The sequence below is a fragment of the Hypomesus transpacificus genome, chromosome 7, assembly GCF_021917145.1.
Source record: "Hypomesus transpacificus isolate Combined female chromosome 7, fHypTra1, whole genome shotgun sequence".
In the NCBI taxonomy this organism is placed as follows: domain Eukaryota; kingdom Metazoa; phylum Chordata; class Actinopteri; order Osmeriformes; family Osmeridae; genus Hypomesus; species Hypomesus transpacificus.
The window spans coordinates 5,789,466-5,814,886 of NC_061066.1; the positions used below are offsets into that span (position 1 = coordinate 5,789,466).

General features: G+C 40.8%; 2 protein-coding genes across 4 annotated transcripts in view; one reads left to right on the forward strand and one right to left on the reverse strand.

Annotated features, from left to right (window-relative positions):
- The window catches only part of scube1 (signal peptide, CUB domain, EGF-like 1), a 324,611-nt gene extending 323,272 nt beyond the window's left edge, over positions 1–1,339 (reverse strand). For all 3 annotated transcript variants that reach the window (XM_047022448.1, XM_047022447.1, XM_047022445.1), the window contains exon 1: positions 1,151–1,339. In XM_047022448.1, coding sequence (XP_046878404.1) covers positions 1,151–1,238 — 88 coding nt within the window. In that variant the 5' untranslated portion in view covers positions 1,239–1,339. The remainder of the gene's footprint in view (positions 1–1,150) is intronic.
- A 1,293-nt stretch (positions 1,340–2,632) lies between these two features.
- samm50l (sorting and assembly machinery component 50 homolog, like) lies at positions 2,633–24,580 on the forward strand. Its single transcript, XM_047022823.1, has 15 exons — positions 2,633–2,819; positions 3,124–3,237; positions 3,334–3,435; positions 4,680–4,767; positions 4,872–4,978; positions 5,089–5,219; positions 11,437–11,524; positions 11,667–11,795; positions 11,907–11,978; positions 12,069–12,155; positions 14,453–14,523; positions 14,732–14,799; positions 14,892–15,038; positions 23,532–23,673; positions 23,821–24,580. The coding sequence occupies exons 1-15, from the start codon at positions 2,799–2,801 to the stop codon at positions 23,864–23,866; spliced, it is 1,413 nt and encodes a 470-aa protein (XP_046878779.1). The 5' UTR covers positions 2,633–2,798; the 3' UTR covers positions 23,867–24,580.
- The last annotated feature ends 841 nt before the right edge of the window (positions 24,581–25,421 follow it).

Below are 25,421 nucleotides of genomic sequence, written 5' to 3' on the forward strand. Positions count from 1 at the left end.
TCTGTGAAGAGTATTGCTGCTTTGGTCTCCTAATGTTTTGAGATGACCATATAACAGAACCTTCTGCCCCTTTACTGCATATAAATAGACTAGTTCAGCCATCTCTGCTCTCTACTCAGGGGTAATAAGGCCTCACACCTGGCTCTTTGCCCAGTTCGACAAAATGCAAAAAATAAACAATAAAATGCTATTATAATAAATATTTGTCTATCAAGTGGGTGTCTGTTTTTATTTGCTCCCATGCAATGATTGCATGGGAAGACAAAGTGGGATTGTGGAAAAGTTGTACTGACAGAACTCCAGTCCAGTTGCAACTTTAGTATAGGAGAGGACATAGGTTGTGGACAGATAATTCTATTTTAAGTATGAAACTAAACATGCAATGAATACCTGGGAGTCAAGTGCAATGTCTGATGTGTAGCCAATTCAAAACCTACCCTTTTATTTACGAAGCCCAGTCCTCATGCTTTAATGTCTGTCTTAATAACCCATTAACCCATTCCTGATGGGAGGGAGCCAATGCGTTGCTCTGTCTGTTAAATGGTTGTCGATATGGGGCTTGAAAATTATGTCTCAATCTCAAGAGACCGTGAAAGCCATCAGTCGACCAAGTTCTCCTAGCACGCGTACTAGAACACTTCCAAGCAGGCAAATGAATGGATAGACTCAGTCTCTATAATGCTTGGCCTATTTGGTAGTAATGGAATTTTGATTTCAGACGCCAGAGACAGATTTTTGAACAGATTCGAACAAAATGTTGTTTCACCCAGTGCAGCAACACAAGCACTTTGAAATATAGGGTAGGCCTACTTGGCTGTGTGCAATTAAGCTTAAACTTTATTTACCCTGAAAAATCATTTTGATTTATATCTCGAGAATTCTGTTTCTTGAAACAAATGTTAAGGTATGTTCATTATGATCAGGCTTACATTTATAACACATCTGTTAGCCTACAACTTAATTGGCACTTAAATGGCTAGACTCCGCGTTGCTGCTGTGCAAGTCATTACCATATATTATGTTAGCACAACCATTTCAATTGTCACCCACCAGTATTTTTCATCATTTTGGAACGATTGTTGCCTATTAAACAGCAGTATTAGTACTGTTTTATACATTGTAAAATGTAAGCCAGTAGTCTAATGCTTACCTGCGGGTCCAACATTCCCCATCATCTCACAAGTGTTTACGAGGAGGATAAACAAGCAGATGTCCCAGGAAAAGCAAGAACTTCCCATGGTAAAACAGTGATAGAATGCAGTTTTTGGGTTGTGTGTTTCTTTGATAAGAGATCCGTTTTGGTACTGGCAGCAGGAGAGAATAGCAGGACCAACTGAGCCTGTCTTCGCCTGCTGATTGGCTTGCACATATTTGAGGAGGGGATTGGAGGTGTAATTTAGAGAGAGAGAGAGAGAGAGAGAGAGAGAGAGAGAGAGAGAGAGAGAGAGAGAGAGAGAGAGAGAGAGAGAGAGAGAGAGAGAGAGAGTGGCGGATTGTTACTGTCGATCTCCATGTGAGATGAGCGCAACCCTATGGCCCTACCGCACTTTTACCAGTACCATAGTTGTTTGGAGCTCGTGATATTGTTCACTCCACTAGAGACAGTTTTCAGGTATAAATACAAAAAACGGTTGCCTAATCAATTTGACATGACTGTGTGTATGCGCAGAATAGTGAACAGAGAAACGAATAGACGTTTATCTTTTGAGATAGAGTGAACTCAATGGCGCACACATTCATAAATGACATGGTAGGTTCGCAGTTGCTTTAAGGTTTAAACTTTACCGAACTGTTAAGTTACTGACAATACATGGACAATGTTGGGCCAACTGTTCCTTTTTCAACACAAATGAACCGAGTGCCAACTGTGGGGTTTAAATAAGGCGATGCTGCTCTCTGTTGGTGAACATTAGTTAATGGCTGTTTATCAATCCGAAGAACGCTGAGAACGCAAGTACATTCTTTTGAAGAACGGTCTTGCAAGGACGCAAGGACGGAGAATGAATTGAGATGGTTAGGGTTTTTTTGGACTCGCAGCAAAGACATAACACTGACTACCTACAAAAACTAGATAACAAAGCTAAAAATGGTCCGTGTACCTGTAATTTTACGTTTTCTGTAGCTCTTGCTAATTTACAGTAGGCCTACCTAATGTTAACTAGTGTCTGCACTGCACTGAGATGCTAGCTCGAAAAGTTGGAGCAAATTTACAAATGAGCCGTTTCATCAATAAAATAAGAACATTTTTAGCAACTACACTACCTATTTCTCGTCACATTTTAATTCAGATGCTGATTTACACGTACCTTTTAGCTGAAATATGAAAAGTAAAAACGTAGTTGTGAGGTTTGTCCGCCTCGCTTGACATCTTGCAATGACTTCTGGGGAATCAGAAGCGTTCTCGCTGGTCAAGTCACCATCCTCTATAAAAGGGGCGGATCAAGTACATTTCCGGGTATTTTTGGCGTTCTTGGTGACTTGTGTTCTTTGGATTGGAACTGTACTTGGGCAATGAAAGATGACGTCAAACGAGTTCGCAAGAACACAAGAACGGAAAAAAACGTGGATTGATAAACAGCCAATGTCGTGACTGATTGTCCCGCCCTTTATGATGACCAACTTCTTTCAGACCAACCACTGAAGAAGGGAAAGGAACGCACATAGTGTCATGGCGTCTCCCTTGAAGGGGGCTTGGTCCTGTAAATGTTAGCCATCGTTATTTCTTTCTTTCATTGTCTTATTAATCTGGAAAGATCGCTTAGGTCAAAGGGAACATATTTGACGACCATAGCGTCAAGATGGGGACGGTCCACGCTAGGGTAAGATCTATTTGACACAACAACGAGGTCTTGGTTACATTCTGCATGACCTCCCCGAGCAGTCAATGTGCAATCACCGTGTAAGACTATATAGCATTTTGTACGCGATGTACAAACTAAGCACTGACCGAACAGCGACGTAACTGAGTGTAGATAAAAAAAAGCACGTTTTGCATATATGCAATAAAAGACATTCAAAACCTGTAGAATATCACTTAATTGTGTAGCTGAAATGTCCCTGTTCAAAATATGGTTCCTTACCGTGCAACACCGTCAAGTGTGTCCATCTGTTTTGTTTCTACAGAGTTTAGATCCGCTTCCAATGCACGGGCGCGACTTGGGCGTCAACCCGGATGATATGATGGAAGCACCTGAACCAGAGCAGGAGACGAAACAAGAGGTCCTCGAAAACAAAGACGTGAGTGGGCTCAGAGTAGGACATTTCACACGTTAGTTTGTGAAACTCAGTAGTAGTTGATGGTAATAAGGCTGACCACCCCTCTACTCGTTTCAGGTTGTGGTCCAGCATGTCAATATTGAGGGTCTGGGGAGAACTAAAGAAGATCTCCTGGGTTATGAGATCTCTGAGGTCTTTAATGCAAAAAACCTAATTGACGTAAGTGTTATGTTTTTCTCATCAGCCATGCCAGGGGTCTCATTTATAAAGCTTGCGTACGCACAAAACGGGGCTGAAAATGTGCGTACGCCACTTTCCACTCAAAGGTTGTGATTCATAAAAAACAAACTTGACGGGAGAATGTGCGGTCCTCCACGCAAACTCTGACCCTCCCGTAGGCCTACGCTCATTTTGGAAACAGTTGGAATTGGCGTCGCAGATGACCGTACTGTAGTCAGACTGCAGAAAATAGAATTTGGGAAGAACATTACTCTTTATATTTATGTATTTTGTTTTCTTCACACATGTTTTTTTCCTTCAATTTCATGATTATCATGAGGATTACATCCAGCAGTGTTATTTGCGCTTGTACTGATGGATTCTTGTTCCATAAACACCTTGTACGATCCAACTAGAATTTTTTTTAAATAAATCAGCGCTTCCTCACCATCAGATTGTCCACTACGGGAGTGTAGGAGGGGGAGATTCCCTGACTGCATGGAATACAGGATAACATCACATATCCTACCTTGAGATAGGCTAACTGCAGAACACAGTGTATAACTAAATATATTTCTTTAATACTGTGCAAATATCCTCATATGTCAAAAACTGGAAATACAGTAGTTAAGCTCCCATGCAATCGCTACACTCTATGTCCTCATTATCAGTCCTGACTTTAATAGATTACTGTTCATAAAAAAACGCTTTTGTTTTCTAATTGTATCTCGACTCGCGGTATCACTGGCACAGTTGACGCCACTCGCACAGTTTTTTTTTTTTTTATTGGTGATCTACCGGTCACCAAATTTTCTGAGTTTCGGGCTCCACCAATAAGCTAACAGTGTCTGAGAAGTTGTCATGCGCCATGATTCACCGTAAAGAACAATCGCATGCCAGGGTCATGATGAGATACTAGATTAGCATTCATGAGATGCTTTGCATTGACCATTTATGGTTAAAATGGGCATGTTCAGGGCGGGGTACAATGCTGATTCACGTACGCACACTTGTGGGTAATCTGTGATTTATAAAGGGTACATTGCGTACAGGTGTGCGTACGCACGGTCTCATAAATCTGAATTTTTGTGTGCTTACGCCATTTTAGGCTTTTGGGCATACGTACACTTTTAGTAAGAATCCTACGCACAGTTTTATAAATGAGACCCCAGAGCTGTATTGACAACACTGAAAGTCTATCTCTGACTTAATCTAAACTGCTGTGTGTTGTTATCTTCTGACAGGTTATGAAGAAATCTCATATTGCCAGGCAGAAACTTCTGCGACTGGGAATCTTTAAGGAGGTGGAAGTGCTTATTGACACGTCAGAAGGTAGGGTGCTTATGCTTTAACATGGCTGCGCTCAAGAATTAAAGCAGAATACTGGATGAGCAAAGGGATCATCAGAGTTGTATACAAATCTTAAATCTTTTTAGGTAAAGATGCATTGCCCAACGGCCTAGATGTGACGTTCGAAGTGACGGAGATGAAGAGGTTGACAGGCAGCTACAACACCATGGTCGGCAACAACGAGGGAAGCATGGTGAGAGAACATACACACACACACACACACACACGTGACAGATATGCTGTCCAATATATCAATTCTCTAACTGCTCGAACATGTGTGCACGGTCTGTCTTTGTGTCCTAGGTTCTCGGTCTGAAGCTGCCTAATGTGTTTGGCCGTGCAGAGAAGCTCACCTTCCAGTTCTCCTATGGTACCAAGGAAACTTCCTACGGACTGTCCTACTTCAAACCCCAGCCGGGCAACTTTGAACGCAAGTATGAAAACCCCTTTCACTTGATTAGCCCTATCAGGTATTCCAGACATAATGCAAGCGAACAAAGTCAATCACACATAGTCTGTCCATATGAGTTCAATCATAGATAGGCTACAGGGATGAGTCAATGTGTGGGCAAGGGAAGCCTGGCAATTTATTTCTAGCCACATGACCAACTTTACTTGTGCCTTGTGGAATGGATGTAAGCCTTATATAGATGTATGTACATAAAAGGAAAATCTCCATAACTCTGGATTCTGATAGTATGATTTTTTATTTTTAACAAAGGCACAAGGCCGCTCAAAACACTACCCAAGGTTCGGTTTTACATGTAACCGCGTTTTTTTGGATCCACAAGGATTTTTTTTTTCATACACAACCAAATACCCACAGAGCAGTGTTGAGACTCTGACATGAAAGCACGGATTGCAGTGCTGTCCTCAACGAGCAGCGGGTGCTGCCGTGAGTTCCTCACAGGCACTCACAGGCATTCAGTCTCACGATTAGGGCTGCAACTAACGATTATTTTAATAATCGATTAATCTGTCGATTCTTTTTTCAATTAATCGATGAATCGGATTTAAAAAAAAACATTCATTTCCAACCCTTTATTCAAAAACAGAACTGACAGTGCAAATTCACACTGCAAAAAATCTTCAGAATGTGCACAGACAGGCACACAATTCTGAAAACGTTATTAATATTAGCGTGGATTAAATCCTATTTTCCAAGATGAGCAATTTATTTGAGTTTTGTTTAAAACTTTATTGAAAATTGAAAGGTTGTGGAGGAGGCCAGACTTTATTAGAATAATCTGGTGAATATTAAAAAAAAATTGACACAATTTTGAAAAAAAGTTACGTTTTGTGAGGATTAAGCTGTTTTTAAAGATGAGTGATTTTCTATTATTTTATTTGGAACTTAATTGAAAAAGTGAAGGCTGTGGAAGTATACCAGACATTGTTAAGATACTCTGGTGTCTGTTTGAGGTTTTATATTCTTTAAAATATTATGAAAGTCTACATTTTTCAAAATGGTATCGGTTGTTTTCACCCGGTCCCTAACGCGATGCTGCAAATCTAGCGTCTTCCGAATGTGAGACAAATGTCGAATATAAAACTAACTTCACCTCGGTCAATTTAGTGTGAAATGCTCCCACACCTTGGATGACTTGGGTCGTACTGATTTCTCTGCCTCCGCCATGTGTTTCAGAACAACATTACTCAACAACCTCTCCAATGGCCCTTCATCTATCGGAAAATATTAAGTTGGAATTTTCGAAATCGCACATGCAAGCTGTGAGACCCGCATTTGAACGATCACTTATGTGCGACGCTACTCGTTCTACACTGTAGATTCTACAGTATAGTAGAGTTGTTGAGCTGCAGGAATTCGGCGTGCTCCTAGCATTGTGCTTTTGGATGTGCTTGATTAAATTGGTACTATTGTAATTTGTAGTAATACCACCACCCTTCAAAACATTTACTTTGCAGACATTGCAAACAGCCAACGAACTAGTTGGCGTTGCAAGCGTGAAATATCTCCACACAGCCAACTCTTTGGCTCACTCCATGTTGCTTTTAAGTTTCTGTCCACTGGTTGGACACTAGCTGTACACTGCACGGTGCAATGCTTCAAGCTAAAAACGTCCATGGTTCACACACCAGCGACAACAAATAAATATGTTTACAAATCAAATCAAATCAAATGTATTTGTATAGCCCTTTTTACACGCAAGCATGTCACAGAGGGCTTCACATGCGCCCATAGAACTGCCCCTCAACCAACCTAAACCCTCAAGGAAGACAAGGAAAAACTCCCAGAAAAACTCCCACCGGGAGAAAAAATGGAAGAAACCTTGGGAGGAGCAATTCAGAGAGGGATCCCCTCCTCCAGAGACGGTTGGTAAGAGAGAGGAGCAGAACACAAGCTAAACATAGTCATACAGTGTCAATGGGTTTTGAAACACCAAAATCCATTGTTCGGCTATATAGACGTTGAATCTTTACAATCGTTTACAATGTTTGGTAGCTGTTTGATTACTATTGTATGTTTGATCAATACACTATTTTAACAGGCCCTACGTTTGATGACATTCTATTTTCGCATTTTGAATGCGATTTTTTTATTTAAATAACAAATAAATAAGAATGCAGTAGATTACATCTGTTATTTTGTCTTATTAGGAAAGTCTGGTGCCTTTAGTCTTTTCCACATGGTGGAAGGAAGGTATAAGGTGGGAGGTATACAGTTTATTATTAATTCAACAACGGTATCGGATTGGTATCGGGTATCGACAGATACACAAAGCCCAGGCATCGGTATCGGGACTGAAAAAGTCGGATCGGTGCAGTGCATGTTCTGAAATTAAAATGTACATTGCCCTGATGTACAAGCAGGTTTTTTTTTGTCAAAGAAGCTATGTAGGCAGTGTATTTTGTTTTTTTGGTTTCCTCCAAACCCCGTTTTGAGTCCCCGGGCCGGATCCACCCCCCTTCTGCGCTTTGGGACCTCCCACTTCGCCGGATATACAGAAAATACACTGAAAATACAGAGAGAACACTGAAATGGTAATGTTTTTTTCTTCCCCCTAATTTGCCAAACAAAACCGAACCAAAACTGAAACCGTGACCCAAAAAAACGAACCGAACCGTGGGCTTGTTGAATTGTTGCACCCCTATTGTATTTGTTAGTTTTATTATTATTATAAAAGTTCTTCTCCTTGCGCCACAATAACTCAACATGTTATTGGTAACACATTTTCTAATTTGGCACATTGATACTACGTCCGAGTGGGTACCCCCACACCAAATATGGGCCACATCGGACCATAGGGGGCACCACAGGCAATGCCCAAAAGTCGATTTTCAAAGTGATGGCATTTCCACCCCATAGCTCAAATTCTTCTAAGACTTGGTGTGCATGCCTTATTTCTCATGGGGAACAAAAAATCCTCAAGGACCCATAAGGTCCGCCGTGACGGATTTTCCTCTACAGTGCTAATTTGGCAAAACCTTCAAAATAGATCCCCTACAAAAAAGATCAAATTGACTTGAAATTTTGTACAGATATCTATCATTGACATTATATTTGTTTACTTAAGACAGTTGAATCAAATACAAAATGGCTGAAAGGGGTGTATTTATGTAAATGTAAACACTGCCTCTAAGTTTGTGTCACTAAATGAAATGTCATTTTGAATAATGGTTTGTCAAACGTAATAGGCTTTAAGATGACACCACCCTGAAGTACCCTGCAAAGTTTTACCTTGATATGTGAAAATATGACTGAATCACAGCTGTTTGAGCTTGGACCAAATCTGACAATGCTTGCCTTTGGAGAAACATCTTATTTTATTATCCAGTTGATGACTGAACATGGAAGTGTCCAGATCTGGCAATGGCTCAATTGGATGAGATGTTGTGCTGGTAAACGAAGGGTTGTAGGTTCAAATCCAGTCAAATCCATTTGATCCATTTCTAGTCTTCCGCTCAGTCCTCCGGTTGTAAAACATAGCAATGAGTGTTTATTTGAACCCGTAACAACACTCCGATCATCTGTTTAGCGAGACTGTGTAAACCACTGCAAAACAAGCCAGGATTACAACAGTAGCTAGCTACTTGGAGTCTACGCATGGTAGTCTCAGATTCACAACCAAATTAGCTCGAATTAAGTATATTGATTGTTCAGCCTGTTGCCTGTTGGGCAAATTCATTTCAGGAACCTAAGCCAGGACAAATCGCAACTGATGCAAGGCATGATTTGAAATTCCCTTACATGAAAAGTTTTGGCACCCCAAGCAACCTTTTTAAAGCTCTACGAGTAAGCTATTCTTTACAGCAGCAACCCAGTCATCCCGTTTTTATGTCCCATATATAAATTGGACAAAATTACAGCTGTTTGAACTTAAACCAAATCTGACAATGGGTGCCATTGGAGAAATGTCTTATTTTCTGATACAAAAACTGAATGAACTAATGTCTAAGTCTGTGAATGGCTTAGTAGGATGAGACGCAGTGGTGATGTAAATGGCTTAGTAGGATGAGACACAGTGGTGATGTGTGGTGGGCTTGAATCCAGTCAGAGGTACAAATGTTTTTTTGTTTTGTTTTTTGACATAAATTACAGTTTCAAGTCTTCTGGTTAATCCCAGTGTAACTATCTAATATGTACATTTTACAAAATGTTGCAATTTTCAAGGAGGAATCTGCCATTGCTGCTTGCAGCTATATTTAGAATTGTAGTTCAACCTTTACCTTTGTTTGACCTTGAAGCACATTTGCGTTGATCTGACTGAATTTTCGATGTGGAGTGTATTTTGTCTAAACGGACCACATTCATGCCGATGCAAATTAATGATATATTTGAGGACCCATTCTGCAGGTAACCAATTCTATTTGTTGTTCAAGTTTTATGTCTCGCACTGTAAAATTATTGTTGTAAAATTACACTGATGGCGTTGCTAGCATTCTTGATCTAGGATGACTAGTGAACTACTTACTAACTGAGGGTGAGGTCATGCTGGGAAATATCAAACTGAGGCTTTAACGTATCGACCGAGCTTTAACAAGGTTGATACGCCGAAACCAAAGTTATATGGATAGTAAAACTCAGACTGATCGCTTTCGCTCATTTAGAAATTTTCGTCGGAAGACATTACGGATCCGCATTGAGCTGTGAGTAGGTCATCACATGGATGGCATGACTGTGCATCAGCCAATTGGAACGCTGTTGTGGAAATTTGAGAGAATCGTTTAAGCTGAAGTCGGGTGAAGTATAGAGTTAATGTTTATTTGACGTAGATGTAAACATAATAACGTTACCAACATAACATCATCAGCACACAAACATAAGACAGTAATACAAAGACAATTCCATACAGCTCCATCTAGCATTCTAGAATGGAACCGGGAGAATCCAGCCCACCAGCAGTACTCAGCTGATGGCCCTGAACCCCCCAGAACATTCTTCAACTGACCATTTTATAGATACGACAGTTCTCAAAAGTCATTGGTCCATCCTACAGACATAAAGCTAAACCAAATCTCTTCTGTCAATGGTTAAATCCTTGGAACAATACAGTTGAATCCACATGGTCTTCAGACCAACTGTCTCTTTCCCCCAGGTGACAAGAACTCTTTCAGGTCACCCAGACTTCACGTCTCCTAGACTTCGGCCGAATCCCAATACTCCCCCTTACCCCTTACCCCTTCCCCTTAACTTACCCCTTCCCCTTGGCCCTCGAAAGTAAGGGGTAAGGGCTACATAGCCCTAGGAAATGGGACGCCACTTGGTTACATGTACGTCATCTAGCACGTATCGATATCTCCAAAGCAAGTAGCGTTATGCACTGATATTAAACGAAATTCGCTGCTAATGGAGTTTACTTAGAACTGTAGACATGCTAGTCAAAGAAATGCGGGACTGTTGTGCAATTCAGAACTGTAACATTAACGTACCAAACTAGCTAGATAATATAACATTTATCGGACTCTCTGGATGATTTGGTCGCCATTGTTGCCGGTCGCGCAGTTTTCACATAGCCCTAGGTTTCAAGTAAGCTCCCAATCTTACTTGGTTTTAAGGGGTGGATACCCCTTAGTCTTAGCCCTTCCCCTAGCTTCAAAAGAGTATTGGGACACCACTAGCTCTCACGGGAACGCGCAAAACTAAGGGGAAGGGGTAAGGGGGAGTATTGGGATTCGGCCTTCGTCTCCTAGTTAGGTGTTATAAAACTACAGGTGGCGTCATTCATTCAACACATTCATTGTACATAGGCCCAAAATTTCTTTCACAACGCTCGTACTCGTAACTTTGAGTCTTTTGTTTTTAACTCAAGTGTTGTCTCGTAAGGGAGTTGTTTTTGTATGTAGGAAATAATCGAGTGTGATGATGAAGTACGGTATGGTTATTTTGTACCATTTCTTAAATTTACAGAAAATAACTATACCGTGATATATACCTTAACCGTGATATAAAATTACTCAAATTACAAATTAATTTTGGCCATATTGCCCACCTCTAAAAGCCTATAGTTGCTTTTTCCTGTCTTTTGTTATTGATATGCACAAAATCTGGTTTCTTATATATTTTCACCTTTTAAACTAATGTTTTTGTTGTATGGTATTCAAACCTTACATTTTTCCAGAATTAACAGTTTACAGTGTCACTAGTGTTACTAGTGGTTACTGTTGAGATCCATTGTCCTTGTCTTTCAGCCTCACCCTCAACCTGTACAAAGTCACTGGCCAGTTTCCATGGAGCTCCCTGAAGGAGACCGACAGAGGTTTTTCCACAGAGCTCAATGTAAGCCGTCTCACAGATTTACATGTGTGTCTAGGTGTGTTTATGCAGGTTGGCGTGTGTATATGACTCCTCGTGTATTGTTTGGGAGCCTTTTACGTTTTTTTCTGTTTATACTCTCTCTCTCCCCCTCGTTCTGGTGTAGTTCCCCTTGTGGAGGAGCAACCACACTCTTAAGTGGGAAGGCGTGTGGAGGGAGCTGGGCTGTCTGGCTCGCAGTGCCTCATTCGCCGTGAGAGAGGAGAGCGGACACTCCCTCAAGTCTGCTCTATCGGTACCTCCACCTCCACTTGGCTCTGTACCCTCTCTGATAACTCATAACCCTGACTCCATGTGGTGAGAGAACCTCTGTTTTGACTCATCTGAATACAATTTGTCCTTGCAGCACACCATGTCCATCGACACCAGGAACTCTGCCATCTTCCCCAAGAAAGGAGCCTTACTAAGGATCAACCAGGTACGTGTGTTTGTCAGAGGCATATGCATCTGTCTGTGGTGACCAAAAAAAAGGCAGCTGAAGTGTCCTTGTCTGTTCTGTTCCCTATAGGAGCTGGCTGGCTTCACAGGTGGAGATGCTAGTTTTTTGAAGGAGGACTTTGAGCTACAGCTGAACAGGAGGCTGGTGTGGGACTCGGTAAGAGAGCAGAGTTCTATGACTCTGTTGTTGTTGGTTTTAATAGTCATGTTAATACATTACATTTATAGAATGCCTTTTGCAACGAGAAAAGCCCCACAGTGGGAGTGTGTGTAGAGGAAATGCTGGCCAAGTAGGCTCTAACAGCCACCCATTAGCTACCGTGAGACAGTTAGTTTGGTTGAGCTCTACTCCTCCCTCCTATCACTCACAGCAGCACCCAACTGAGTAACACTCGACTGCACAAACATCAATATCAACCTCAAGTTCGCTCATGGCTATGGTTCTGTACTCCCTATACTGTGCTGAGTATAGTTTGAAAGGCAGCTAAACTCTTCCCACAAACAATCCACCGGAGATGTGTTCCTTCAACATCGTTGGTTTATTGAAAGTGTAAGAAGGTAAAACTGGAGAGTATAACAATGTATTAATGACATGTTACAGAATAAGTACAGAAGCATGTTAATGTACAGATTGGCTTATAAAACAAAGAAATCATGAAACTGTACGACGTAGGCTACAGCACAGAGTAGAATGCTGATATTAGCTAAATACTAACTAGTCTAGGTGAGCCAAGCGACATTAAGTAAACCAAGTTTTGTTTCTGAACAAAATTATTTATTATTATTATTATTAATATATTACAGACAGCATACATGTTCTTATGTTTATGAGTTATGAAAGTTTGTACATTTAAAAAACATGAGAAAAGCTCAGTTTTTCCTAAATAAATTACGTTTACTTTGGTAACCTTGACAACCGTGTCAAACGGACACAGGGAGCTTTGCTAATATTTAACACATATAGATACGGGACACAAGAACAACTTTTAGATCAGATATTTGTTTTGGGTGAAACCTCAACATTTCAAAACCACAATATCTTACCAAAGATGCCATCAAAGGGGCCAAAAACAATTGATGAACCACATGCTACGTACGCATGAACAGTCAACTGAAACATGAAACAATGTAACAAGGCGGGAAACACTTACGGCCAATGACATCACCATGCCAGCCGCACCAGCAACAAACTCAAAAGATAACAGCAACAAACTCAAAACATAACAGCTATCAGGTAAATGAGTAGAGCTCAGTGATTTGACTGTAGATCAAGAGGTAACAGCACTGATATGATAACAGAATCATAACATAGACCCAGCCATGTGTGATCTGCCTTCCTGAGCATGCCCTGGCTCTGCTCTAAAGCTTCAGACCCTCCACTAAAAGCTCTTCCACCTGCTCCTTAGCTGGGCTAGATTTTATACCTCCATGCCCTCCGCACCTCCACTTGCATTTTCCAGTTATTTTGCTGAATGTTCTCCAGGAGGTTCTCCTGGAGCCTTCTGTGAGCCTGCTTCTTCTGCAGCAGTTTGGTCTGCCTGAACTCTGCGTCCATTGTTCGGACAACCTTCCTGTCTACTCCCCTGATTATTTTTTCCAGCTGGTCTCTGAGGCTGTCCAAGCGCTCCTTTCTGCCCTGCAGCTCAGCCAGAAGCATCTCCTTCTCACAAATATTTACTTTCAGCTCGTTCCTCTCCTCCACCAGTTTACCATAGTATTCCCCCATAAGTCCTTCGGTTTCATTCCAGCGCTGGGTGGAATCCACAGCCAACCTGTAAAATGTGTCCAGAGTCATGACTGGGGGAACCACATCTAAATTAAACTCGCCCTCAACCTCACCTTCACCTATGGTGAAGATGGCTGGCTGAAAGCTTCCAATGGTGTCAATGGTAAACATTGTCAGGTTCAACTGATTCTGGATTTCCAAAATCCAAGATTAACCAGTGGTTAGTCCAGTATATGAATTGAAAATACAGTTGTATTTATTGATTTCACAAAGTTTGCAACAACAACAAAATTCACCATAGGAACAATTTCACCAAACATTCTGAAATACATTGTTACTTAGCAACAAAATGTAGAAAACCTATTTACAATTTATTATTGTTAAATCATTACAGTTGCAGTAAAGTTAAATACAGTACCTACAACATTTACAGTAATTATTTGATTTGATTCTTAATTCCTTGACGGACCCTTTCAAATCCACAGTAAATGCGATCCATGCAATTATTTCAACAATAAACAAGGTGTTTTTTCCAGCAGAATACTTTTAGCTAACTGTGGTAGGTTAAATACAATGCCTGTGGGGGAGGCTGTCTTTTACAATCGTTGAATCACAGTTTCATGTATTGTGTGTTTTTCTGAAGATGAAAATACACTCTAGTGTCCTCCCTTTGTATATGTGTAGTATGGTTGTCAGATGTCGGTCATACATATGATGATTTCTTTTAGGTCCTCTCTGCTTCTCTGTGGGGTGGCATGCTCTACCCCATTGGAGGAAAGCCATCCTCCATCGCTGACAGGTATAACCTAGTCTGACTATAAACAATGTTGCCTCAACTTGGTTGCAATCACTAGGCGATGCTCTTAAATGAAAATATTGACTTGTACTTACGTGCAAATAATAATCATACATTTGATTCGTAATGCACCTTTCTTTATACTAACTGAGCTTAATACTTGTGGCCTGGTTTATATTCACCCTAAGTTGAATGTTTGCTTTTTGCCCAGGTTCTATCTTGGTGGTCCCACTAGTGTGCGAGGCTTCGGGATGTACAGCATTGGTCCACAGAGCGAGGGTAAGGGTTAAATGCTCGCTGCACACCAATTCCTGTCTGCCCCGGACCAGAAAAACAGTTGACTTCAAATATTCCAATAACTTGCGTTCCAGGTGACTACCTGGGGGGGGAGGCCTACTGGGCTGGGGGACTCCACCTGTACACACCGTTGCCCTTCCGTCCAGGCCGTGGGGGATTTGGTGACCTCTTCCGAACCCACTTCTTCCTCAATGCTGGCAATCTTTGCAATCTCAACTACGGTAGGTGATGTGAAGTCAATACATACATTCAATGTGTGAACATACACATCAGTTTCCCACACAGACAAATTAATGACGGAGCGCCACAGAAACAACACCGGCTGCCACATATTGCGTTTCGTTATTGGTGGCCAAGCCGCGAAGCAGTGAAGCCACTTAAGTGTTTCTACTAGGGCTGTCAAAGTTAATAACGCATTAACGCAATCTCACTTTAACACAACAACAACAAAATAGTGCCGTTAACGCAGGTTTTCTTCTTGACCCTGGGAATCGCCTGTCGTCACATGACTTCGACTTCCGACGGTAGCTGAATGATGGAGAGAGGGCTTTTAGATGGGATGTTCCATTTCATGACGTTGCGAGACGGCTCGGTTGACAAAACTAAGGCTGTGTGTACTGATTGTCAGGCTGAGTTTAGTTATCACCGGAGTACTTCCAGCCTAAACTATCGCATGCAAGCAAAGCACACAGCTAGCAGCAGCAGCGTTAGCACTGTAGCAGTGGTAGCAGCAGCATTCGCTTCTGTAACAAATGGCAGACAACACTCGCAAAAGAAGCGAGCAGTTCAACAAAATAGAAATTGTCTTGTTCAATACTAAGGTCAATCTGTGGTTGCTTAAGTATCTGAAGTAGGGCTGGGCGATAAATCGATAAAAATAATTATCGAAGTAATGACTTCCCTCAATAATGATATCGTAACATTAATTCATTTTCAAAATTATCGATAATGTCGATAGAGAATAATTAGGAACAGCAGTCCATTTAATTTCTGTGATGAAGCAGGAAGTTGTGGAGAAATGGTAGCCTACGCTCACTAAAATATACTGAGCACTTCGAGTGGAGTAGCTTATGTTAACCGCAAAAAATTTGTCTTATTGCCGAAAACAGTGGCAGCGATAGCCATGGCGAGGGAGCAACTACCAATAAAGAAATTATTGATAAAAAGGGTTCGCCTTCTTCAGTTCTTTGGAAGTTGTTTGGCTTTTTGAAATCCGACAAAGAGCAGAGCAATGTTCGGTGCAAATTGGTGTAGTAAACAAACAGGTGGCTACCAAGTCTGGAAATATGACAAACTGTAAATGTGGACTTCTTGTTGACCTCGACCTTCGGTCTCGGTTAAGAAACGTTTTAACAAATCTCTTGCTTACAAAGGTGTTTGTAAATCTGTCAAAGTCCATATTTGTTTTTTTATATAATACAACAACACGTAGGAAAGTCCCAAATCAAACACGATGAATCTGGAGCAGACGCCATGTTGTCAACATCTCCAAGGCAACCGCTTGCTAGGTCCGTAAATCGTTTGCCAAACGGTTTTGCGGACTTCTTAGAACATCTCTGGACCAAAAACAACAGCGTATTGGTCCAATTATAAAACTAGTATATAAGAAACCTTTTTTACCACCTGAAGCAAAATCACTTGTTGAACCATGCAGAAAGTGTGAGTTTGCTCCAAGGTTGTAATAGGTAGGCTATTGATAAAAAGCAAGGTTTTAAAAAGTTTTAGTTACTTGACCCCAGGTACGTGCTCTCTGGCCGCAAACATTTCTCTCACACCGCTTTGCCTAACCTTTATGCCGAGCGTAGGGAAAAAGTTGAGGAAGAGACTTATTTTGCTACTACTACAGATCTGTGGTCTAAAGTGTTAATTATCGTTATCGAATGTAAATATAAATATATATATCGATAAAAAAAATTACCCATATCACCCAGCCATAATCTGAAGTATGTTTGAGTGAGATTTGAATATTATGGAGCAGGCTATGTCTTAAATGTATTTTATTTTCCAGAAGTCAAATTTTGTAGATGTTTATTATAGCAACACATGGGCTTATCTAGCCCTATTTTGGGGGGCTGGAGCCCCCCCAAAAGTTTCATTAGCCCTCCCAATTTTTTTTTTTTTAATTTAAAATAAATTAATTTGTTAATTTCTCTTCCTAAAACCCAATAGAGGACACTATTTAAAAGGATATTTTCAAAAATGTCTTCTGGGGGAACATGCCCCCAGACCCCCCTAGTTTTGCTGGGTCACAGGAAAAATAATAGGTTTTATCTAGGGGCTCAGCCCCCCCAAAAGTGGGAACCTAGATTCGCCCCTGTAGCTACAGCAGTATAGTTTGTGAGTGAATAAAACTTAAGTTGTGTTCCATCTGAACTTCTTATATGGGGATGATCATCCAGTTAGGCCTATTTGAAGTTTTTAAGTACACCCTTTTAATGTTTTGTTTTTAAAAATCATTTATCGGGGCAGCATTTTAACAGATTAAATAGTTTGCTATTAATCGCGATTAATCATGTGAAATAATGCGATTAATCGCAACTAAATATTTTAATAGCATGACAGCCCTAGTTTCTACCTTTTCTTATTAGGGGCCAAGCAGCGAAGCTGCAAGGCACCTATTGTAATTAGGGTTCCTCCGGTAGGAGGGAACCCTATTGTTATTGGTGGTATTATTAGGGTTCCTCCGGTAGGAGGGAACCCTATTGTTATTGGTGGTATTATTAGGATTCCTCCGTCAGGAGGAAACCTATTGTTATTGTTAGTTTTATTAGGATTCCTCCGTCAGGAGGAAACCTATTGTTATTGTTAGTTTTATTATTAGGATTCCTCCGTCAGGAGGAAACCTATTGTTATTGTTAGTTTTATTATTAGGATTCCGCCGTCAGGAGGAAACCTATTGTTATTGTTAGTTTTATTATTATTCTTGTTCCATGGAAGTCAATGGCAGCCCCTAGAACCCTTTGACAACTTTTTGTGAAATTTGGCACACTCATTAAGGACAGTTGATTCTATACCTACACCAAGTTTCATGTCTCCCATTAGACCACTCCAGCGCCACCAACGGGTCAAAGTTGGAGTTGTGTTTACACACGCAACTTTTGAACCGTATGACCCATTTTCAAAGATGAGGTACCATTGGATTCCCTGGATCAAGCCGAGTTCAATGCACACCATGGCGTCAATTTCCGGTTATATAGATTTTCCGCCATTTCCGGTTTTGTCAAAAACCTTTAAAAGCCTACTCCTCCTACAAATTTTGTCAAATCTTCTTCAAAATTACCAGATATGATCTTCAGACCAAGCGTCACAAAAGGTATCGAAAGATATTTGATTTTCAAAACCGTTTGTCCGGTACAGCCAATCAAATTCTGCAGAAAAGCCGCCAAACAGGAAGTGAAGCCATATCTCAGCAGTTCTTTGAGGCAGTGACACCAAATTTGCTACGCCTACTCGAAACTTTATTTTGAGTATGTCCTCCAAAAATGGTGTCATGTGAGTAAAACAGGGCGTGGCCAGAAGCATAAACGTATTTTGGCTAATAACTGTTGAAGTGTTCACCTTAATTAAGTAATTTCTTTGTCTGTTGATGTCTTGCGAGATAGCGAGCCTGACCATTAATAAGTTTTCATAATAACCGAATTGACGCGGCCGCCATTTTGGATTTCATGGAAAAGGGTAAAAACCTTTTGCACGCCTCAATTTCTGTCCACGGTTTACCAAATTTGGCATAGATGATCTTCAGACAAAGCTTCACAAAGCTGTCGGATGGATTTTCCAAATCGGATGGATGTCGGCTGGATTTTACAAAACCGTTTGTTCGGCAGAGCCGATTAAAGGTGGCGGCGAAGCCCCAAAAGACACGTGAGAGCGTAACTCGGCAACCATTTGTGCGATTGTCACCAAACTTGGGTTCCATCGTTCCCACGAGGAGCAGAGGAGGCTTGTGGTGTTATACCAGAAAAAAAAAAACTTTGAACACTCAGTACTCTTGAACGCAAACAGGCATTTTGACCAAACTTGGTGTGTTGCATGAGTGCAACAGGTTGCTGTGACTTAATTGTTGCGCAAGTGCTATGGAGGCCATGTCCTGCTCTGGACTGCTTGGCCCCTCCATTGCTGCTTGCAGCTTTATTTATTATTATTATTAATCACCTTCCTCTCCCATTGGAGTCCATGGCAGCCCCTAAAACCGTATGGTAACTTTTTGTGAAATTTGGCACACTCATTAAGGACGGGCCCCTCTTTATTCTTACCAAGATTCATGTCTCCCATTCGAGCACTCTCGAGCCACCAACGGGTCAAAGTTGGACTTGTGTTTACACTTATGCCGTATGACCGATTTTTTTAAATGAGGTACCGTTGGATTCCCTGGATCAAGACGAGTTCAACACACCCTATGACGTCTATTTCCGGTTATATTTTTCTGCCATTTAGAATTTTAAGGAAACACGTTTTTTCGCTTCTCCTACAATACACCTACTATATCAACACCAAACTTGGTATGATGACCCTCGAAACCCTCTTCTGAGGATGTCCACGCAATATGGTGTCATGTGATCACTGGGCGTGGCCGCAGGAAGCCAAAATGTGTTTTGGCCAGTAACTGTTGATTTGTTTGCCTTTTATTAATTGATTCCTTTGTCTCATGATATCTGGGACATCCCGTGTGTACCACATGATAACTGAATTAATGAAAAAAATCTGAACCAAATTTGGCAGAGATTATCTTCAGACCTGTGGCCTGTTCTCCGTACATCGCTAACTCAGTTGGCTGGATTTGATTGTTGATAATTTGTCATTAATCATAAAAACAATATATTAAAATTCACTATTTATAGGCTATATTAAAATGCAGTGAAAATAGAAAAAACTGTGTGTGTCTGCATTGAGATCTGTAGCTATTACAAGAAGAACAACAAGCCTATTTCTGTAACTCCTAGAAGCGGAGCCGACAGCTAGAAGCCGCTGCTCAAACACAACTGACCCTCGTTTTTTTTCCGGCTAACTAACAAAGCTTCATAAAAACCTTCGCCCTCAACAATACTTAAGGATAGCATATCCATCTTGATGGACTTGCAGATCTGTTGGGTAATTTTCTCTGCTCGTTGTGCACCCCCGTGCTAACACCGAGAGCAGGATGCACCGCCACAAACCAGGGTCGGATGTACGTTCTTCAAGTGGTAGCTACATCATTTGAGTCGTGGAGGAGTTGTATTTATACTCAGCTTTGCAGTGTTGGCAGTGAACAAAGTAATTTTTAAGTCAAAATGGTCTCACGCTACACTTCGCCGTGACCTCTTCATGTTTACTTTTGAAATACATGGAAACTCGCCGGTAACTGAGTAGGCCTGTGGCGTTTTTTTCCAAACATTGGCTTTGTTTGGTAAAATGTTTAATTGCTGCCAAATTGCGAAATCCATTGCATTCCTTCAAGACTCACACTACGCAACAGAACACACATTAGTTTTATTGATGAACAAATAATGTAATTGATGAAATTCGATAATCGATCGTCGATTAATTATTCCCATCCCTAGTCACTAGCCTACTATCAGTGTTGTGCATGAACGCGTTCAAAAGAACCCGTTTTATGAGAACCATGAACTGAACGAAACTTAATGACAAATAATGAATTGAACGGTGAACACGTTCGTATTATTGGAGGTCTAGCTAAAACGTTACGGACTGTTTTCCTTCTCTTAAGGACTGACGCTGTCTAAAACGAATGCTTGCACCATGTAGTTGCTCAGTGCTCGTAAAATGTTTGCTATGTAGACTAACCTAAACTAACTAACTCGACTTCGCATTACGTTACCCATGATTCATTCCACACACATGTAGACCAAACAAGCAACGCTAGGTTGCTAGGTAACGGAAGCTAACTAAAGCTGGCTAGGTTCCGTTTCGGAAATTTAACTCGGTTGGGAGCGTCGGAAATATTTAGAACTTACGATCTAGGCACCATGACCATATGAATGCATAAATGTCACAAATGAAATGACAGGCTATATGATCATTTTTTATACCTTAACAAAATTGCAAAATACAAATGTAAACAAATCTTTTTTGTGCAATTTAGTCCAGTGCTTCTGTGGCTTTCAGTGGTTGTTTATGTGGCTTGCCCATATATTAAAGCAATACATATAACAAATAATAAATTATTTACATAGCCACATATTAAAATAAGAAAATAAAGACACATTTACGTTTCGGCATGGCTGCAGATGTCATGTGCTGTTGTAAACAATGCAAAACTAGTGGAGGCGGTAAGGTGCTCAGTGTTGCCAGATTGGAAATGCCGAAGTATCGTAGCTACCAAAGGCTCAATTAAATTTTTAATTTAAATTATCGTATTTGGAGGATAATGATCGTGCATCTGGCAACACTTCTTGCTCGCACAAGAAGGTGGGACGTAAGGGAGATACACTTGTCAAAACTTGTAAGGCCGTAATTAATAGTTTGTTAAAGACATGTAGGTTATATGGTACGGTGGTCAAGACCCAGAGAAACACAAACATCCAACGAGACGAACACCCAGACGTTTTTGGAATCCCTGCCAAACGCATTTTTAGTTCTTGAAAAGAGGACATGTCCGGGTAAAAGAGGACGTCTGGTCACCCTGTGTTAAAAAACAAGTTAAGTATTTAATTTGCAATTTCCGCATTAAAACTATGAAATGAACTGAACTATGAACATGTTCAGAATTTAAATGGTGAACTATGAACGTGAACGATTCATATTGACTTTTATGAACTGAACTTTGAACGAGTTCATGAGAGGTATGAACGTGCACAACACTGCCTACTATACATTTAATTTTGTCTGCTACTTTTTGCCGGCCCTCTTTCTTGGATTTTGCAGACTGAGGTGTTCCCTGGCATTCTGATTAAATCTTCAAATTTGGAGTAACTTTCGAGCAAGCTGATGCTCTGTTGGCTCGGATGCGGAAAAAACAGGGCGCTCTTTTTGGCCATGATGAGCAGCCATAGACTTATGGTAGCAGCCAATAGCAGCGTTGCTGATCAAGTTATCTACTATCGATACATACTCCCTTTTAGACCAACGCATAACTCAATCCAGCTATACTAATTATAAACAACATGGGTGTTCGAAGAACCAAATTAGCCAGATCATGATTAGCAAGATGATATCTTGGATGTGTCATTTGATCTCGGATGTAATAAGCGATGTACGGAAAACGGGCCCCAAGCCTCACAAAGGCCATCACAAAAACGTTTGGCCGGTACAGCCAATCAAAATGTGCCGTTAAGCCAGTAAACAGGAAGTTGGGTCGTAGCTCAGCAAATCTTTGATGGATTCACACCAAACTTGTTGCATGCACTCAGAACCCAGCGTATTCATTCAGCTGCATTTCCTTTCCCTGCTCTCCCTCCATCTCTCGGTCACTCACGCGTCTACGTCACAGATAAATTTGTTGGGCATTGAAGAAAGAGTAGGAGAAGAGGACAGCATCCAACATGCTGCTGTGAGAGAGCCAGCTGGACAGGGGCGTTGTTAGACCCTTTTTACTGGGGCACGTGCCCCAGTATAAATCTGCTGTGCCCCAGTACAATTAAACGTTTCAGTTTTTACAATTTACTTTATTAGTCAGTGCATTCATTTAGTTTAATAACCCATGAAAAAATAAACGTAGTACTGCTCAACGCTTGTAAAATCAAAGCAGTTTAACCAAAAACACAAACCAATGCCTGCAGAATTCCATGTCACCGCGTTCTTCTGAGCTTGCCAAATAGCCACTGCAGCACGCACACAGAAGTCCAGTTGTCGGACTCGGACACAAAAATTGAGGTAGGCTAAGAAAACATTACAAAACTAAAGATTTTTTTTTTTTTATGATAGGCCTATCTTATTCTAACTAAAACATAAAAACATTATTACATGAAGCTCATAAAAAAGTATTTGCGCTCAAATGAATATGAAAATGAATGCGCGCTGGCATTAACTATTGATGTCCCTGTCAAAGACCGAGGTGAAGTTAGTTTCATATTCGACTAAATATATATACATATAAGTAGCCCTAATTTACAATCTAACCTAAAAATACAGATAGTGCAATTGATACAATAGTGCAAATTGCAATGTGGTAGGGTGTCATTGTGCAGATTGTGATTTAAAGTCAGTGTGAGTCCTTGGCCTTGTTAAAGAGGCCAACAAACCTGCGTCCCTGAACTGTTGTATAGTGGATTAAGCAAGGGGAGTTTCTATAGCCGAGTAGTGTATTCTGCAGAGCACGCTTGGAAGAAAAAAATAAATAGGGACCTGTGCCCCAGTAGAGTTTTATGTCTAACAACGCCTCTGCAGCTGAAGCAACAGGTGAGGTGGACAAACAGATGTAGAAACAGGAAGGTAAGAAAGCAGGTCTCAGGATAAGGGAACTCATTTCTATTCTTCTGTTTCTGGCAGATAGGACTTGAATGGGGTGTGAATTTTGTATAGGGTGTTAAATGTGTGTATTTTGGGTTGAGTGTATGATTAATTTTTTTATTAATATTATTTAATATAATAAAGTTCTTTGTAACAAATTATTAACGAGGGAATAATTTTTAACCCCCCCCTCGGGCAGACACGGGGCAAACCCCCCACCACAAATTGCTTTCTAATCTGTGGGAAAAACACTGCACATGTATAATTTTTTATGTGTGCGACTGCTGGAGTCAAACCAGATACTGTTACTGACCTGTGCCCATGTCCAGGTGAGGGTCCCCGCGCCCATCTGCAAAAGCTGGCAGAGTGTATCCGCTGGTCATACGGTGCGGGAATTGTGCTACGTCTGGGGAATATCGCTAGGCTGGAGCTCAACTACTGTGTTCCCATGGGGGTACAGAGTGGTGACAGGTACGCACAAAGTACACAAAGATTCCGAAAAAGCCTGTACCTGGTTTGTTGAGGAGGGGAGAGTAGGAAGGCCAATTGAAAAAATAATTTGTCACCACCTCATTCTCAATCTTTTCGCTTCCTCTTTCCCTTTTGCTGTCCTTACAGGATATGCGACGGTGTCCAGTTTGGAGCCGGAATCCGTTTCCTGTGATGTTGCCCCCCCAACCCCCTTACAGAAAAGAGCATAATGGCAAAGGGAAAGCTGTTGGCACTTGATTTCCGTTGTAGAGTGTAAAACTAAAAGTAGGATCCTGAAAGAATGCATTGTCTTGTAGAAGTACTGCTCCGACGTTTTCTTTTTATCATTTTTTACACTAACCACCGATATCACCCAATAAGTTTGCCGTGCTAGCACCAACCAGTTACATTTCTAGCCTGTGAAAGAGATTTGGACGTAGAGATACAGTATTTTATTTATCTCTATGCTGTTGTATCTCCCCCTCTGCCTTCCAGGACAGTTGCCTATCTATAGACGTGTGATTTTTGTTTTTGTTCTAGATTGAACTCTATTAAACCCCTCTCTGAACACCAGATGAGTTTCCTTTAGAATAAGCAATGGTCGCAAATGCTTATGCAGAGACTTAATGGAAATTAATGTGCTGTAACCCACACTTTTCTGTTGACCATAGAACAGTGGAATTTTAAGAATGTGAACGGACACCGCCAACACATATGGTTCAGATGTTTTTTGGGGGGGAAAGAAAAAAAAGGAATGGAGAGTAGCCGTCCCGTACACAGCAGCCAGTGAATCAGAGGTGGAGATCCCAAGTGTGACCCACCACCAGTGCTCTTATTGTTAGTCCTCTTTTTAACATTGTCTATGCTATTCCGATCTACACATCAATAAATCACGTATGTTCCCTTACTTTGGTCACTTGTGTTTCCTCTATACACGCATGCCTAGTCAGATGAAGCCGGAACTTCCAAAGCACAATATATTCACAGTTACATCTACATTTATTCATTTTCCAGCTCTTTTTATGCAAAATTATGTACAAATAGCTCAAAAAGTAAGTGCAGCAGATACTACTTGACATTACCATATATTCATACATATACTGTATACCTTGTTTTGTTATTCCCTAACTCTATTAAGCATTTTATTTGTTTGTGATGAATGCCTAACTGGTTAATTTATTAACAGCAATTGAAGTGTTTTGTTTGCTGTGCACCTATGGGAAACTCATTGATTTTAGTGCCATGGTGAATACAGGTCAATTGTTGCTGTGCACCTATGGGAAACTCATTGCTTTCACTGCCATGGTCAATACAGATCAATTGTTTGCCAATATTTCTATATATATTTAAATTTATATTTTCTTCTGTTTTCAGTATTGTTTCGATTAGCTGGACCACTCTACGAGTGGTCTCTAGTCAGAAATGTCAATGTAGCCTTTGATCTGGAAAAACCTGTTTGGGGCAGTTCAATGTGGGTAAGGGCAGACCTGTATTTGGATTGGGGCCTATTCACTGTGGGAGACACTGCAGGTGTGCACTCTGCAATTGGCAGAAAGTGCACAGAATAAAGACAACTGTTGGTTTGCTTGATGCTGATCAAGACAAAAATTGGACATTGTCCAAAGATTTCAATTTTGTAGATTTGGGACATACCATGTGAATGCTAAATATATTTAAGCTTTTGATATCATACAGACATGATTTAGTCCATTTACACTTAAATAGACAGCTCAGCTGTAATTAACAAT

Excerpts from the sequence above, each read along its gene's own strand:
- samm50l (XM_047022823.1), top strand. The coding sequence starts at position 2,799 with ATGGGGACGGTCCACGCTAGG. Across the intron at positions 4,979-5,088 it reads GCAACAACGAGGGAAGCATG|GTTCTCGGTCTGAAGCTGCC; the intron begins GTGAGAGAACAT and ends TTTGTGTCCTAG. Across the intron at positions 11,796-11,906 it reads CCCTCAAGTCTGCTCTATCG|CACACCATGTCCATCGACAC; the intron begins GTACCTCCACCT and ends TTGTCCTTGCAG.